The sequence below is a fragment of the Saccostrea echinata genome, unplaced genomic scaffold, assembly GCF_033153115.1.
Source record: "Saccostrea echinata isolate AGI-Se365-2 ecotype Australia unplaced genomic scaffold, CSIRO_AGI_Sech_v1 ptg000010l, whole genome shotgun sequence".
NCBI classification, from domain to species: Eukaryota; Metazoa; Mollusca; class Bivalvia; order Ostreida; family Ostreidae; genus Saccostrea; species Saccostrea echinata.
The window spans coordinates 7,152,666-7,168,645 of record NW_026889759.1 but is presented as its reverse complement, the minus strand read 5'-3'; the positions used below and the strand labels follow the sequence as shown (position 1 = coordinate 7,168,645).

Below are 15,980 nucleotides of genomic sequence, written 5' to 3'. Positions count from 1 at the left end.
TGAAAATGATAAGATCTTTAATAATTTATCCTTACAAGTAGATACTGGGAGAATGCATCATTGACACGTTAATAGTAATATTTTGAGATCATCTGAATATCAAGTGTTTAGGAAAGGTCCGTCTTATGTCAGCAGATGCAATGTGCATACAGATTTGTTCAGATAATATTTAGTGTAGTTGACAAAACCCCTACATCCATGTACATGAAACTATCTCAACTTAATCTTCACAAGGCTTTTCCTTTACAGTTAATGGAAAGTGGGGGAGCTGGACTTCATACCCTTGATCAAAGCATCCATCTGTTTGAATGAACATCAACAGACCCTTTTCCTTTGTGATAGATCTTCAACAGGAATAGAACCTTTTGGATACGTTAGTGTGGAAGGATTTGAAACCATTTTGCAATAAGAAATGGTGGAGGACAAAAGCAAAAAGACTTCTTGAGAAAGTGGGGATTATATCTTCGAGTTTTAGCTGTTAAAGGGGGAGGGTGTTTGTATCGAGGCATTGTAAGGTTACAGAATGACATAGGGTATTGTGTGGTGTAATGTTATGACTAAAAGAAAAAACATTCTTGCCTTTCTAACAATTGTCTCAACAGTTGATCTGAAAGCTGTACATTGATGCAAATCTTCTTCAATAGCTGCAACCGTTGGATGTGTACCAACAATATTTTATTGCTTATAACTATATAAATAATTAATTCAAGTCGGTTCAAGTCCATGAAATATTGCATCATTGATATGTACATCAATGCATGTAGCACACTGTGCAAGAAATTTACATGGGTGGCTTGAAAAGCCGGTTCTAACCGGCATTTACCAATTGATGAAAGAAATCGTTTTCTTAAGAAATAAGAGAAAATCCTCTGTGGATGTAAATATACAGAAATTAACAATTGCAGCTTTTGCAGAAAAAATTGAAACAAATTAAATGTTTTTTTTTTGTTTGTTTTTTTTTTAGCAATAGCTGGGATGTTAATTCCCAAACTAACAAAGACGGCATTTTATTATTAAACATATTGGTATTTAACATATTGGAGACTTGCACCAAATTACCAGAGATGAGACACGTCAATGTTGACAAGTATCACCATGCCAAATTTGGATACTTTTCTTTGCAATATTGGGTTCCTTATTTCAAGCAGAAGGCTCATCTCTGGGATTGTTAAAAATAATTAAAATTTAACTTTTTCAGCACTGTTTAAAGTTTTTTCCACACAGACAAGTTAGAGCAATGAATATCCCACTTAAAAAAAAACACCATACATGAACCCTTCAGTCCTTCCATCTTTCAGATAAAGTTCTGCGCCATGCCATGTATGGATGTTTAAATTCAAAATACAAGAGGGTACTTTGTACTACAACAGAAAACTCTGAGAGGTGACAATTTATTGTCAGAAAGATGTACATTTTAATCCTCTTCTTCCTCTGTTGTTCCTTTCTTGGCATTCTTCCTCTTGACACGACCTATGTAATAAATCAACAGTAAATGTCATTCTTACATGACAGTACGAAATCTAGCAGAATCTTTGTTTCAGGCTAATCAATCAACAAGACTGATGAACTGAAATATTAATGCAAAATATGAGTACCTTCAGTTCATTAAATTTTAAAGGAAAAAATGTCAATTTTTTTTTTTTACAAAAACTCCACAATTTGGAGAGAGAGAAAAAACTTTACTAGGAGAAAAGCCAAAATATAGTGATTAATCATTTGCGAGAATTTACTGATGTATTGGTACATGGGCTACCTTTTAGGACTTTTTGGCCAGTCTTACTAGCAAGACAGTTTTCCACACCCCTCTACTACTCTGAAGCAATTCAAACAAATCAGCAAATGGCCAATATTGTATTTCTTGCAATCATTGAAACTACATACCTGGTCGTCCACCACCATAGGGTGATCTGAGGGAGAAGTCAATGTGTTTCTGGGAGTCCAGTCTTACAACAAAGGATGGGATGTTGACCACCTGTTTTCTCACTCTAAAATACAGGAAGATAAACTAGTTATCATCAGCTTCAGAGGCACAGGGCCCAGTCCTCCACCTGCCATTTCCACATACATGTATTTCACATGACGGAATTGTAATTCTATATTTCATGTAAATAAGCTAGCAATTATAACACTTACTATAATTTTTCGAGTTCAATAAAACATGTCTACCCTTCAGCTTAATAAAAAGATCTTGGTCACACCGAGTTTTCAAACTCTTTCAAGATGTCAGATAACCACACAAATCTAGATGATACATGACCATCTTTTGTTTATGCGACTTTCACCTGTGCAGATTTTTAATTATTTGCTCTATCCAATTTTTCCCCCAATTCTCACTTGAACCCCCGTTTTCTAGTCAGTTATCACTTCAAATTTTCATAGGCCTTGCTTACAGGTCTGATGGTTTTCAATAATTCTGTTATTTTGTCAAGACCACCCTGCAGTATGTCATCTGCTAATCTTTGACTTGCAGAATAGGAAATATAAAATGAGTTGGTCTACTCTGCAAAATAAGTATTCTGAAACAATCCACTTCTCTCTACACATTGGTGATTCAAAATACTGGTATACCTTTTGAACTTCCTTCTCAGTTACTGGCACCGTCATCAAATTAGAGAATCAGACGAGTTCAGAATACTATCCAAGTGGACGTTGAGAAATACATTGCATTAATTTCTCAAGTGGCCCACAAGAATCTTGAACAAGCATTCTCCAAATCTCAAGTACCATCCAGTAAAGGAAATATTAGACGTTCTGACCACATTGGGCCAAGAAGTGGTCTAATTGAAAATTAACAAATATTCCTTCATCTGTAATATAAGCAGAAGGGATTTCAGGAAAAAATGTTCTCTGGTAATTCTTCAACTTGCCACCTTGCAACTTGAAAAGTTTTCTTTCTTTTCCTTGCAAAAGAACAAAAGATATGAATATTTAATAAACCAAAAAACCATACTATCCAATTATAAAATACCTGATGTGCCTCTGTCTAATGAGAACTCGAGCATGATGGATACTCTTAGCAAGACCCAATTTGAAGACCTGGGTTTGCAGTCTCCTCTCCAGAAAGTCTTCCAGTTTCAAACCCAACACATAATCGAGCTTCATTTTGTTCTCATCCAACACTCCAATCCTTACCAGTCTTCTCAGCAAGGCATTACCTATAACAAACACAAATGTTAGAGTGAATGTATATTTTACGAGTTCAATGAAACTGATTTTGCTTTTTATTTGATTGGATATACTTCATGTTCTTTTCTTTTTCTTACTATTTCATGTGATTACCTTCAAAAAGCCTCCTAGGGTCTTTCTCATCAAGAGTTAGCAACTCTCTGGCAGCCTTACGCACTTTTCCAAGTGTATACTTGACACGCCATACTTCTCTCTTATTTCTAAGACCAAACTCTCCGATGAGTTTTAACTCATGGTCTAAACGTTCCTTTTCAAAGGGACGTCTGGGAGTTGTGTAGGTTTTGCTTCGTTTTACTGGGATACGACCGACCATCTTGAAATTTTACTGAAAATAGAAAAAAAAAGAGAACTTAACAAAATGATTAATTACTACAATGTGACTTATTTTTTGTGCTTCCTTAATGAGACATATGGAAAATAAAATACAAATATGAACCAATATGTCATTTACCAGGCAAGACAGAGCCCCCCCCCCCCCTTTCTAGCGCGTTAACAATTTACAAAACCAGACCGGATTGAAAAAAAATTCTACCTCGTTCTTATTTATCATAATTTCACCGAAAAGCACTAAAATTTAAGAATATTATGCACACTTCATTAACATCTCATAAAAATTTTGTACAGACCAAATCAACACGTGCTTACCAATGGCGATCCCGCATGAAAAAGGAAGTATGTAATACTTGACAGTAATATATTCATGCGCGCAATCCATTTCTTGAAGGCATTGATCATAATCTAACTTCTTTTTTTACTACATGAATATTTTCTGCAGTAAAAAGGGAGATAAAACACAAATACTCTTTAAATCTGATTTTGATAATAACTCTATGTTGTTCTCAGGGACTATATTTTGATATATTTTACCGGAAGAGAGAGACTGGAAAGGGGGGGGGGGGAGCCGACATAGTACTGAATGGAAATATGCAACGCCTTTATACAAATAAAAAAATAAGATTGCATATGTACAGCTGTTCTCTAAAACAACAAGAACAAACAGAAGCATCTAGTTTGATTTAAAAAATATATATATAGTTTTAAAACAAAACTGAAAATATTGAAATAAATACATAAAATAAATAAATAATTAAATATGATAGTATGCAATGAAATTGTATAACAAGAAAAAAAAATCAAACATTTCTTTTCGCTTCAAGACGGTTTTATTTGGAATATCCTAGCTATACCAGTCTTACAATAGAGTTCATGCTAAGTTTGATTATTATTATCTCAAGACAGGAAAATAAAAATATTACAATAAATATTTTGTGGATGTGTTGTGGGATAGGTCTCAACTTTTTTGTATAACAGATATTTTTTTCTATAGGATATATAAACATTTGGAGGATTCAAAAATATATTCATAAATTAACAGTAAAAAATTAAAGGCATCTTCTTCTTTTTTTCAGTATCAACAAGAGACCCCCCCCCCCCCAATACTACGTACGTACCTGGATAAAATTATTCAAGACCCATTATTAACTACATGTATATGAAATGAAATTAAAAATTTAATGTAGCATGCTACCACATGTAATTATCAAGAGTTATTTTTCCTTGCCCAGTTCCTGTGCAATCTTGCAGAACGTATAAGAAAACAGGGTACATTTCCACATCTGTATTCATTGACGAACACTTAGGTAACTTTATTAATCATACAATAATTTAAATATTTTAATTTGGGGGAAATTATATTCATATTTCTGTCAATCTGGCTATATAAGTATTTCGTAAATAATTCAAAACCAATTTAAAATGACTGTTTAAAATGTCAAATTTATTGATTGAATCGTTATGCTCTCTTGAACATTATTAATCCGTGCTGCCATGTTAGTAAATAGCTATATGTTCTTGATATTTCCCGACAGTTAATGATGCAATCCGTAATCCCCCATATAAGCATAATACATTGGCATATCTACATAGACAGAGGTGTCTGGACCTTAACACGATTAACCATTAAACACGAAGCATCATGCAGTATATATGTACATCGCTAACTAGTGACAGATCCACCTAAAAAAGTGGCGGATCTTAACAGAGCAACAAAAAGTTTTTTTTCTCTCTAGCACACAAGTAAATCCCTTATCCCTAACATTATATTATTGCTGTCCCAAGTTTGAGGAACCTGTTTCATTAGTTCAACAAGTCGTAGCTTCGTTATTGAAAGTCATAGCATTGTTATGATTTACCTTTTTCTCACATTATTTGAACAAACTACGACTGAGTGCTCTCATGTCATTTTTTCTGTGTTTTTTGTTATTCTTATGTCAACTAACTATGTCTTGTTGTTTAAAATACACTTTTAAGGACAATCATGTAGTAAATTTTGATTTTCAATCCTAGTAGGTTATGTTGTAAATTTTTATTTTCAATCCTAGCAGGTTATTATGTTATAAATATTGCATTAAATTCAAATTTTCTACTTGATAGGACCAAGATTTAAGCAAATTTGAATCTAAAGAATACGTATATTTCGGAAGAAGTCAAAAACATGTAGTACACATATTAATGACGGATGGAACGTACAGATTTCGATAGCAACCTTTTAGCTCAGACGAGTTTACAAAAAATCTTTTGTAAGTCTTATAAACTACGTGTACATATTGATTTTTAATTACAGGAAATGGATCAACGCGTGCCACCTGAAGCCCAGGACATCTTGCGGTGCATCCACTGTGAGGAGAAACCTGTGGAACGCTATTGCACACATTGCAAAAACAAATTTTGTTCAAAATGCGCAGAGGAACACGTTGAAAACAGTTCCTACTCTCATCACCAAATCATTAAATATTCTTCGATGATATATAAGATGAATGGTCCTCAAATGTGTCTGGATCATCCGTGCAAGGAATACACCATGTGCTGTAAATTGTGTAGGATCCCAGTATGTCATGAGTGTATTGGCGAAAAACATGCAAAGCACACTCTTTGTAGCATGGAAAGCATGTTCGAAGAATGTATGAAAAAGATTGCTGTGGATGACATGAAAATAAAGGCGTCTCTCAAACCTGAGATTGAAGAACGTCTGTCAAAACTGAAATCCATTAAAAATGATATCAAAAAGGGATATTGTCAATTAAGGGACCAGGCTATTGAGCAAAAAGAAGCTTTCAAAAAACTAGTGGACAAAGTTTTTGAGGAAACAATAGAGTTGGTCGATGCTAATAAGAAGAGAGACATTGAAGACATAGAAAAATACGAAAAGGAAATGAATGAACAGAGTTCAATTTTGGATGAAATTTTGGGATTCTACAGAAGTAAGATGATTGCTCATCCAACAGAGCTCATTTTCTACATAAAAGATCACCCTGAGGATGCTACCTTTTCAGATTTGTCTGAGATCTTGGGTTTCACCCCACCAGTTTTCCAAAAAGGGTTTCTTAACAAAGATCATATAACATGGCAATTTGGGTCCTTTTTGCCGTCCGTGATAACACAGTCAGTGGAAGAGTCAACAGAAAAACAGGAAAACCAATCTGCAGAACCGGAAGAATACGTTCCAAGCCAAGAAGAGGAGCAGCAGGAGGAAAGAAAAGTTCTGCCTTTTCCAAAGTGCTTGTTTGAATTTGAATTCAGTGTATCCGATATGTATTTCGTAAAGTATGTTCATTCTCAAAAATTCCTACTTAGTGGCAAACAAAAGGACATATTTGTTGTAAATGAAGGAGGCAAGCGTATTTGTGCAATTCCCACGTCTACTGGGATTGGATATCCATCTGGATTGGCACCTACAAGAGAAGGGGGCATATTTTATTCGGATAACAAGAACAAATGTATCCGAAAAGTCAGTCCTGATAATATCGATAATGTCGCTTTCCGCACAAATGGTCGACCTCTTGGCATATGTACCACGCGTTCCGGTGACGTCATTGTTTGTCTGCAAGATTGCCCTGGGGGGAAGGTTGTGAAATATGACGAAAGAGGGCATCTTAAACTCGAAATCACTCACAAATATTTAATTGAACCATTTTGTGTCTGCCTGAATATTAACAATGATATATGCATTTCTGACGCCATCTCTCAGAAAGTGATTGTCGTAGACAGATATAATAAGGAGAGATTCGTCTACGAAGGTGGTTACTCTTGGCTGAGCACATTCTGGAAATTCTTTCCATGTGATCTTGCAACAGATAGTCTTGGAAATATTTTAATAGCAGATCGAGAAAACGCCACTATTCACATCATTGACAAGGATGGATATTTTCTTCGATATCTACTTACAAAGAGAGATGAACTGGTTTGGCCACATGGAGTTTGTATAGATAACAAAGACAGATTATGGGTGGCTGATCAAGTCAGCAGTAAAATAAGAGTTTTTGAGTACCTCAAATAGTGAAGTAGCCAGAAAGTACATGTACATAAGAGACAGACGGAAAACAATATTGATAAATAGTTACCTGTATCGGTTAATCCTGCATCTTAGGATAACTGCACTGTTGTGTAGAAAAGGATCAAGTTGTTGCACAATATATACTAGTTCTGTAATAGTCTGATGATATGATCATTGCATAGTGACACTGTCCTTGTGTTTGTGTGTTTGTGTTTTTTTTTAAAACAAGTGATATCTGTCTTTGGGACATATTTGACTTAACATTAGCGTTGACTTTTTTCCAGCAACATTCACATATAATGCATAAATTATACATGTTCATGCACACTGTGTGTATAGTGTCCAGTGGGGGTGAGAGTGGTGCTAAAACCATCAAAATCAATGTAATTTTTAAAAATCTTTCTTTCACCTGGACATCAAGCAGCGAAACTGTTGGTATAATTTTAATCAGCACTGACCTTTGGGTCAGGGGCCCTGCTTTTAGGATGGGGCTTTATAGATCATTTGGTAAAAATGCATAAATTCCTCCAAAATCTTCCCTCTCCTTGTATATTTAGCAGAACAAGATGTGTTTGGGAAACACTGATGCCCCGTATGGCAATTTATAGCGAAGGTTAAACTTTCTCAAATGCAGATCAGATATGCTGGTACCCAAAATAAGGTCTTATCTGTTAGGAATATATCTGTTAGATATAAAAGCCCTAGCACCAACCGTCCAAAAGTTATAACCAAGGTTTTTCAAAAGTAGGTCAAACTCCAAGGTCAAAGGGTAAAAATTGTTGGAATCCAAAGTAAGGTCTTGTCACAAGGATTACATAGGTGAAGTATGAAAACCCTTGCATGAACCGTTCAAAAGTAATGACCAAAGTGAAACTTTTCAAAAAGTAGGTAAAACGTCAAGATCAATGGACTACAATTGTTGGTATCCAAAGGAAGGTCTTGTCACAGAAAATACACATGTGAAGTACGAAAGACCTAGCACCAACTGTCCAAAAATTATGGCCAAGGTTAAAGTTTTCCAGAAGTAGGTCAAACTCCAAGGTCAAAGTTGTTGGTATCCAAAGGAAGGTCTTGCCACAAGGATTACATATGTGAAGAATGAAAGCCCTAGCACTAACCGTTCAAAAGAAAAGTTATGGCCAAGGTTAAAGTTTTTCAAAAGTAGGTCAATCTCCTAGGACAAAGTCAAAGGATAAAAAATGTCGGTATCCAAAGGAAGGTCTTTCACAAGGAATACACGTGTGAAGTATGAAACTCCTAGCACCAACTGTTCAAAAGTTATGGCCAAGGTTATAGTTGGGTAAAACTTTGCAAAACTGGGTCAAACTTCAAGGTCAAGGTCAAAAGTCAAATATAATAGTACCCAAAGAAAGGTCTTGTCACAAGGAATACACATGTGAAATATGAAACCATAGCTCCAACCAATCAAAAGTTAAAGGCAAGGTTAAAATTTTTGCCGACAGACGGACGGACAGGGCAAAAACTATATGTTCCCGAATCTTCGATTACGGGGGCATAAAAAAAAACTAGGAGCAAGGATATGATGAGCAAGAGTGCCTCTTCCAAAATTGCGAAATTGGTGGTTCCTGTGTCAGGGGTTCCGGTGAAAGGACTGGGCTCTATTGAACATATAAAGTGAATATGCATATATTCTTTGGAAATCTGCTCTAGATACAAACAAAGTGCATGATTATGATAAACAAAGATGCCTCTTTAAAAAATGTGAATGCCATGGCCTCTGGGACAGGGGCTCTGAAGTAAAGATGGGACTCCATCGACCATATAGTGAAATTGCATTAATTCTTTGTACATCCTCTTTTCTGCTCTTGAATATTTAACAGTCAAACTAAGCACATGATTAAGTTGAGATAGAGTGCTTCTTTCAAAATTGTAAACTTCATGGCCAATGGATCAGGTTTCTGGAGTTAGGGTGAAGCTCTATTGATCAACAGTGAAAATGCATCAATTCTTTGAAAGTCTTTTTCTCTACTCCTGGATATTAAGCTGACAAACTAAGAGTATGGTTAGGATAATCAAGGGTGCTTCTTCCAAAATTATGAAATTCACGGCCCCTTGGTAGCGAATCCTTAAGGCTGGGCTCTATTGACCATATAGTAAAAATCAGACCTGGGGTAATGGTAATGTATTGTAATCATTATAATTTTTCAATGTAATGGGATGTAATGTGTAATGGATCCATTTTCAATTACAAGTAATTGTAATGTAATGCATTACGTTAAAAAATGTCAGTAATGACCATTACTTTTCAATTAAATTTCAAATTTACATTTTGTATTTTTATCTCTTTTAATTATTGAATCTGAAGCAAGGTCACTGAAAGATTTTTTTTATTTATAATGTTACAGTCTTTAAAATAAAAATCTTATATTTAAAAAAAAAATGTTTATTCAAATGTGTTTGATAGACATAATAAATAATTGCTTTAATAGAAAACTTTCTGATAAGACAGATATAAAATCAATTGAAGAAAACCAGAAAAATATCAAAAGAAATTTTTATTTTTCAAAGATAGCCGCAAAACAAGTGACATTAACTTTGACTACCAATGAAAATACTAACTATATCTTTCAACTTGATTTTTTTCTTTTCACAAAGTTCATTCTGGTGAAATTAACTTCATAAGCAAGATACAAGATAAGTGTGATCTACTTGGAGACACAAAGAGAAACTAAGACCAAATATGAATTATTAATACATACTCGTTTTACAATTATAGCATTATCAGTTAATTAAATATCACTTTACATAAAACATGAAATGTTTATCATATACTAAAAAAAGACAGAGGAACTAACACCAGAGACTGAACAAAACTACAACATTGAAAGTGTTCCGATCCACTTTCTTTGTCAACAGTAGATAGATGAACTACATGAACATGATAAATGAATCTAAAATACCAAGTACCACTCTGACTTATAGAACTGAGGGAAAGCATACTGACCAAGCACAAAGTGTGAAAAAGTTAATCTTTAGATAAATTGTGTGGTCTTAAAATATGTGTTTTTCTCTTATAAAACGTAATATGTAATGTAATTAAACAAAGTAATTGTAATTTAATTAATTACTTTTCTGAATGAGAGTAATGGTAATGGTACTTGTAATGGTAAAAATTCCAAAGTAATATTGTAATTAAATGCATTGCATTTCAAAGTAATTGACCCCAACTCTGGTAAAAATGTATCAGTTCTTTGAACATCCTTTCCACTTCTCTTTAAAATTTAGCAGAGAAACTAAGTGCAAGGTCAAGATGAGAAAGAACACTTTTTCCAAAATTGTGAAATTCATGGCCCTTGTTCTATGATGATAGTATTTATCCCATTTTATTATTCACTTATGATAAACGATGTTTTTGGATGATAAAAGGCCGCAGCTTTAATAATTGTTTCAATGACAAATGTCAGACAAGCATTTAACAATCATTGGGTGCTACACACCTAAATTGGTAACGGGCGTTATGGCACCTCGCCTTCTAGGGTATTCACTTAGGGCAGTTATGTTAGTTTAAGAGTTGTTGTAAAATGTGCTTTATAAAGAAAAAATAATTTCATTACAACGTGTATTGGTAACGATCCTCTAATAAAACTAATGTCCAAATAACTGTATCTCACTTCCATTCTCAATGACCGTGTAGTGTAGACCAGCGCCGCGAGAATTCCATTGCATCGGCATCGAAAGCAAGTTTTTTGACTTGCCTAGATGATAGCCGAGGGTCTAGAGCGATATATATATATATATATATATATATATATATATATATATATATATATATATATATATATATATATATTAGGGATGACAATTTGTAACAGGTTAACCGATTACTCGGTCGGAACGATGACAATCGGTTAGAAAATCTGTAATCGGTTAGTCGGAAAAATAAAAAAAATATACATAAATTTGAAACTAATTTTGTTTGTTAATTTATTTATTTATTTATTTTTTGAAAAAGAGATCTTTGCATAAACGCTGATAATTCAGCGTTTTCACATATCCAAGGTGACTTGGATGTAATTATGGTTTTCCGGATAGATAGGGTAATTGGTCATTTTGTGTTTGAAGTGTTAATTACTGTTAAAACACCATGTCGTTACCCTGACTGTCCTTGTATTTCTTTAATGATAATTAAATCACCGTTAAAAACTGCGAATTACTATGTTTGTTTTTTTTTTTTTTGCAGTTATCTATCGAATAAATTACTACACAAACTTTGTAAATTATAAGTGATGTATTTCAGACTTTTAATTATGGTGACAATGCTGAATGAACGTATGTGAAATCTGCTTTGGAAAAATATCAATGATTTCTCAGTCATGATTCGTGGTTTTCTTATTTTTTTCCAGTCTACATTGAAACTAAAATAAAATATAGAAGCATGTGGGTTTTTAAAAAAATCAAGAATCAAGACAAATAAAATGATTTAACATCTAGACTCTATCAGTCTTCTTTTTATATATATGAATAGAGCTACCTAGGAAAAAAGTATGTACATCAAGAAAATGCGTATTTTGATACGGTTAACTGGTTAAGCGGTCGGAACGTCTTGTGGTTAATCGATTAGCAATTCTGTATTCGATTGCCATCCCTAATATATATATATATATATATATATATATATATATATATATATATATATATATATATATATATATATATATATATATATACTTTTTTAAGCATGATGGACAGACAAGACAGTTACAATAAGCCATAGTTCATTATACCCCAACCAAAAGGTTCCCAAAGGCGGGGGACCACGATTCTGAATTTGTTTGATACGATTAGTTTTATTTGTATGGTACGGTTTTCGTGCATGGGAAGGTAGGAAATGTCCATACCTAGACTATAGGGCTACGAAACATTCCGTGTAAAGATCATTAATATATACAATTCACACTAAATATATATTGGATCTCCCATGGTTTGTAGTTGGGCAACGAGTTGTGTGTTTTTATCCCAGAGCTTTGGCGATGGGATTTATAAACAAACACGCTGGATATAAAAATCTTATCCAACCACAAGCCATGGGAGATTCTTTTTATCACACGTCTTACACATACCTATTTCATGTTTAACACTGTCTTATTTATGTAAATAGACAATATTTGACTTGATCAAATTCAGGCAAAAACCATTATGACGTCACAACCTTGGATATGAAAACGATATCCTATGAGCTATATCCGCTGTATAAAGGAGAAAACATTTTGAGTAATTTATTTAGACAATTTAAAATGATTTTTTTTTATTACAAATCTTATCATTTATATGTATTTACATAACAGTTCTGTATTCAGAAATTTAGTAAATCAATGATCCAGTGCTGTTTTAGATTACTCATATCTTTCTAGTGTTGAATAAAAAATCCTTTGTTGCTTCTAGGAAAATCTTTTTTTTTCCTTAAAATGCACGGAAAGTGAGATAACTTACATAACCGGATTGGCACTTACTCAATTTTTAATCAATTCAAGTATTCTTAACATTTTAAAAGGCCAAGATAAATAATTGAACACATTATTTACATGTATGTTCTCCATGGAAATAAACAACAGTGATTTCTGTTCACTGATACTGTGTTGTGTTTGAACATTTTTCCTGGGGGTAAATGCCACGCACCATATATTGAAAATTAAATAGATAAGCTCAATATTTACACCTTTATTCAATGTAATTTTCTCAATGTCCAAAACACATTCTGCACTGGTGTAGAGAGGGTCCTTAACTCCATATTTTTAATCAACTAATTTACGTCCTGTGTGTGTATTTTGAAGTTCCTTTTTGTGCGTTTCTCTTTGATTACTGTCTAATGCTCGTATTCTTGCCCTTCTTTTACATAGTATAAACACGATGATAATGATAGGAATATTGATTATTGAACTGCCAAAAATAGTCAAAATCACGGTGAAATGAATTGTGGCGTTATCTTGTACATTCGACCGGTGGCTCTTAAATACTGAGAAACAAGACGGATACCTGTAAATTTTGTCCGAACGGTATGATGTTTTTGGACATCCTTTATCCAAAGTGCAATTATTGAAGCCCAGACTGTGAGATACAGCACTAAGTACAGGACAATATCCAGGTAATGTCAAAGCAGAATGTGAACAGATTTCTCCGAACTCCTGTGTTGATTCTATTGCAGCACAGTGATAATCGGGTGGATCAGTGCAGTTTTTGTTTGCTCCTCTCGTATCCCATTCTGTTTTGTTTTCTGGACACGAATCAACTCGTAGAAAGTTTTGTTGTGCAAGTATTGTTTCACTTACAAGCCAAGTGACAATTAACACGATTCCCCCTTTTGTAGGCATTATCTCATCTCTTGTCACACGAATCGGCACAACTATCATTTAAACGAAGAAAAATTATGGTAAAAAAAAATCTAATGAAATCTTTTTTCGGTTCCTGCTACCTATACGTGTATATAAAAATAGCACCTACAAATCAAACTGATAAACGTGATAATTTCATATAAATAAGATTCTGCTGATTTAGAGTTAGTACACACCCACCTTGCTACATAGAAACAGAACAATCTGCACCATTGTATTTTGAACGCTAGTAATCTTTTTGCGGGCCTATTTGTATATGACGAAATGCTTTACGAAAGCACATATGTCTTAGAATATTTGGTTAAGGTACCTGGTATTTTCATTCCAAGGAACCTCTCCTTTTTTAAAAATGTTAATTTTCAGTTTGGGAATACCAAGGCAAGAGAGGGAGTATACATAAGGATATAGAGGATTAGCTTACTTCTTGTATTCCGATTCAAATTTCCATGAATGATAATAAATGATCATATGCTTTGTTTAGAATAAATTTTATTTAAGATACATTGAACATCAAAAAGAACATTAATCTCTAAAACACTAATTCGTCAGAAGACGTGAAAATCTTAGCAAGAATTATGGAGAAAATATGAAATGTTCTTTAATTCTTTCAAAACAGTTACTTTATATGGATTTGTGCAGAAGTAAAAATAGTATTATTTATAATATCTCATGAACGTACATGCCTTACATCATCTTTTATCATTTTTTATGTCTGATTTTGTAAAACTTTTTTTTTACAATGGCAACGAGGGTCAGAATATGGTTGCAATTTAAAAGGTTTTACAATGTATCACCGTGCAGAGTTGACTCTTTTTACAAATCTTATTTTGAACTTTTATTTTGAACTTAATTATGTTTTATCAGTTATTTTCACCGAGATTAATTCTTAATCTTTATTTATTGTCAGACTACGAAATACTGAATACTACAAATTGTTAAAGTGTTAACCCCTATCACTAATTTGTTATACCATATAGAAACATTCAGGTAATTATTTTATTTATCTTTCTTTCATGTTTATCTTATCAAAACTTTTCACAGATTGTAATTTACTCAACATATGTCATTTTGTCATTCAATTTGTTATTTGTTGTCAAAGAACTCTTTTATATACTAATATCTATATTGTATGTGGCAGTTCGGATGCCTGACGCATTACTGGCCACTTCCGTCTGTGTCCCCGCAGGTATTTCTTTAATGTTAAAATTGTTGTCCATCGATAAAAGCCTTAATAAACTCGGAAACATAAGATAATTAAAACCATGTACATTTCAATCAATCGTAAAAATAATCTACACCACTTCAATCGGGACGAATATCTAATCACTAAGAATGGTACTGTAATATACTATAAATTAAACATATTAAGAATAATTTTCCATTGCAAGAAGAAAAAGGAGGTTTATCATCAGATTTCAATCCAGTAGACAATAGAAAGCATACATAAATTTTATTTTAATACCTTACGAAAGAAACTATGAAACAGAAAATTATAGACAATGCATAAATTAGAAGGTGGTTAATTTTATTAACATTACTTGAACGAGTGTTTGCCGGGTCAGATGTATTCCCAGTAGGCATCTGATACAACTAAACTATAACAAATATTTACTCAACTATTTCTTCTTCAGTAGTACAAATATTTTTACTTCAGAAAGAAACAGGTTGCAAATGTTGCATATATTCTGCTCTGTCTTCGCTGGCTTGTACTAATGAGGGCTGACCGGCGATTTCTCCATGAGGTCCATGATTTTCCTTGTTTTGTTTCTTTCTTTAATATCTCAAAAAGAATATAACATTATTGCTGTAACTATAACGATACAAACCAAAATGATGATCATCAAACCCCCAATAAATGTTTGTTATTTGGCACTTTGTTCGACTCATTACTCTGCTTAAATATTGAGAAACAAAACGGATACTTCTAAATTTCGTCCGAACGATATGATGTTTTTTGGACATCCCTCATCCAGATTGTGAGATACAACATTAAGTAGACAGTATCCTTGTAATGTCAAAGCAGAATCTGAACAGATTTCTCCGAACTCCTGTGTTGATTCCATGGCAGCACAATGATAATCGGGTGGATCCTTACAATTCTTGTTTACTCG

General features: G+C 33.5%; 2 protein-coding genes across 2 annotated transcripts; one reads left to right on the top strand and one right to left on the bottom strand.

The window, feature by feature from the left end:
* Positions 1-1,377: 1,377 nt before the first annotated feature.
* Positions 1,378-3,515, bottom strand: LOC133184280 (small ribosomal subunit protein uS4). The gene is made up of 4 exons (XM_061319262.1): positions 3,280-3,515; positions 2,969-3,155; positions 1,882-1,985; positions 1,378-1,470 (listed from the first exon to the last, which is right to left on the bottom strand). Exons 1-4 carry the CDS (start codon positions 3,497-3,499, stop codon positions 1,415-1,417), a joined length of 567 nt encoding a protein of 188 aa, XP_061175246.1. The 5' UTR covers positions 3,500-3,515; the 3' UTR covers positions 1,378-1,414.
* Positions 3,516-5,812: 2,297 nt separating this feature from the next.
* On the top strand, positions 5,813-7,522 carry LOC133184525 (uncharacterized). Its single transcript, XM_061319614.1, has one exon. It carries the CDS (start codon positions 5,813-5,815, stop codon positions 7,520-7,522), a length of 1,710 nt encoding a protein of 569 aa, XP_061175598.1.
* Positions 7,523-15,980: the final 8,458 nt, after the last annotated feature.

What these genes read in the sequence shown, in the direction of transcription:
- LOC133184280 (XM_061319262.1), bottom strand. Translation starts at nt 3,499, where the DNA reads ATGGTCGGTCGTATCCCAGTAAAACGAAGCAAAACCTACACAACTCCC. An exon ending in ATTAGACAGAGGCACATCAG is followed by an intron (nt 1,986 to 2,968) that starts GTATTTTATAAT and finishes CCTGTATTTTAG; the next exon opens with AGTGAGAAAACAGGTGGTCA. An exon ending in CTATGGTGGTGGACGACCAG is followed by an intron (nt 1,471 to 1,881) that starts GTATGTAGTTTC and finishes TTTATTACATAG; the next exon opens with GTCGTGTCAAGAGGAAGAAT.
- LOC133184525 (XM_061319614.1), top strand. Translation starts at nt 5,813, where the DNA reads ATGGATCAACGCGTGCCACCTGAAGCCCAGGACATCTTGCGGTGCATC.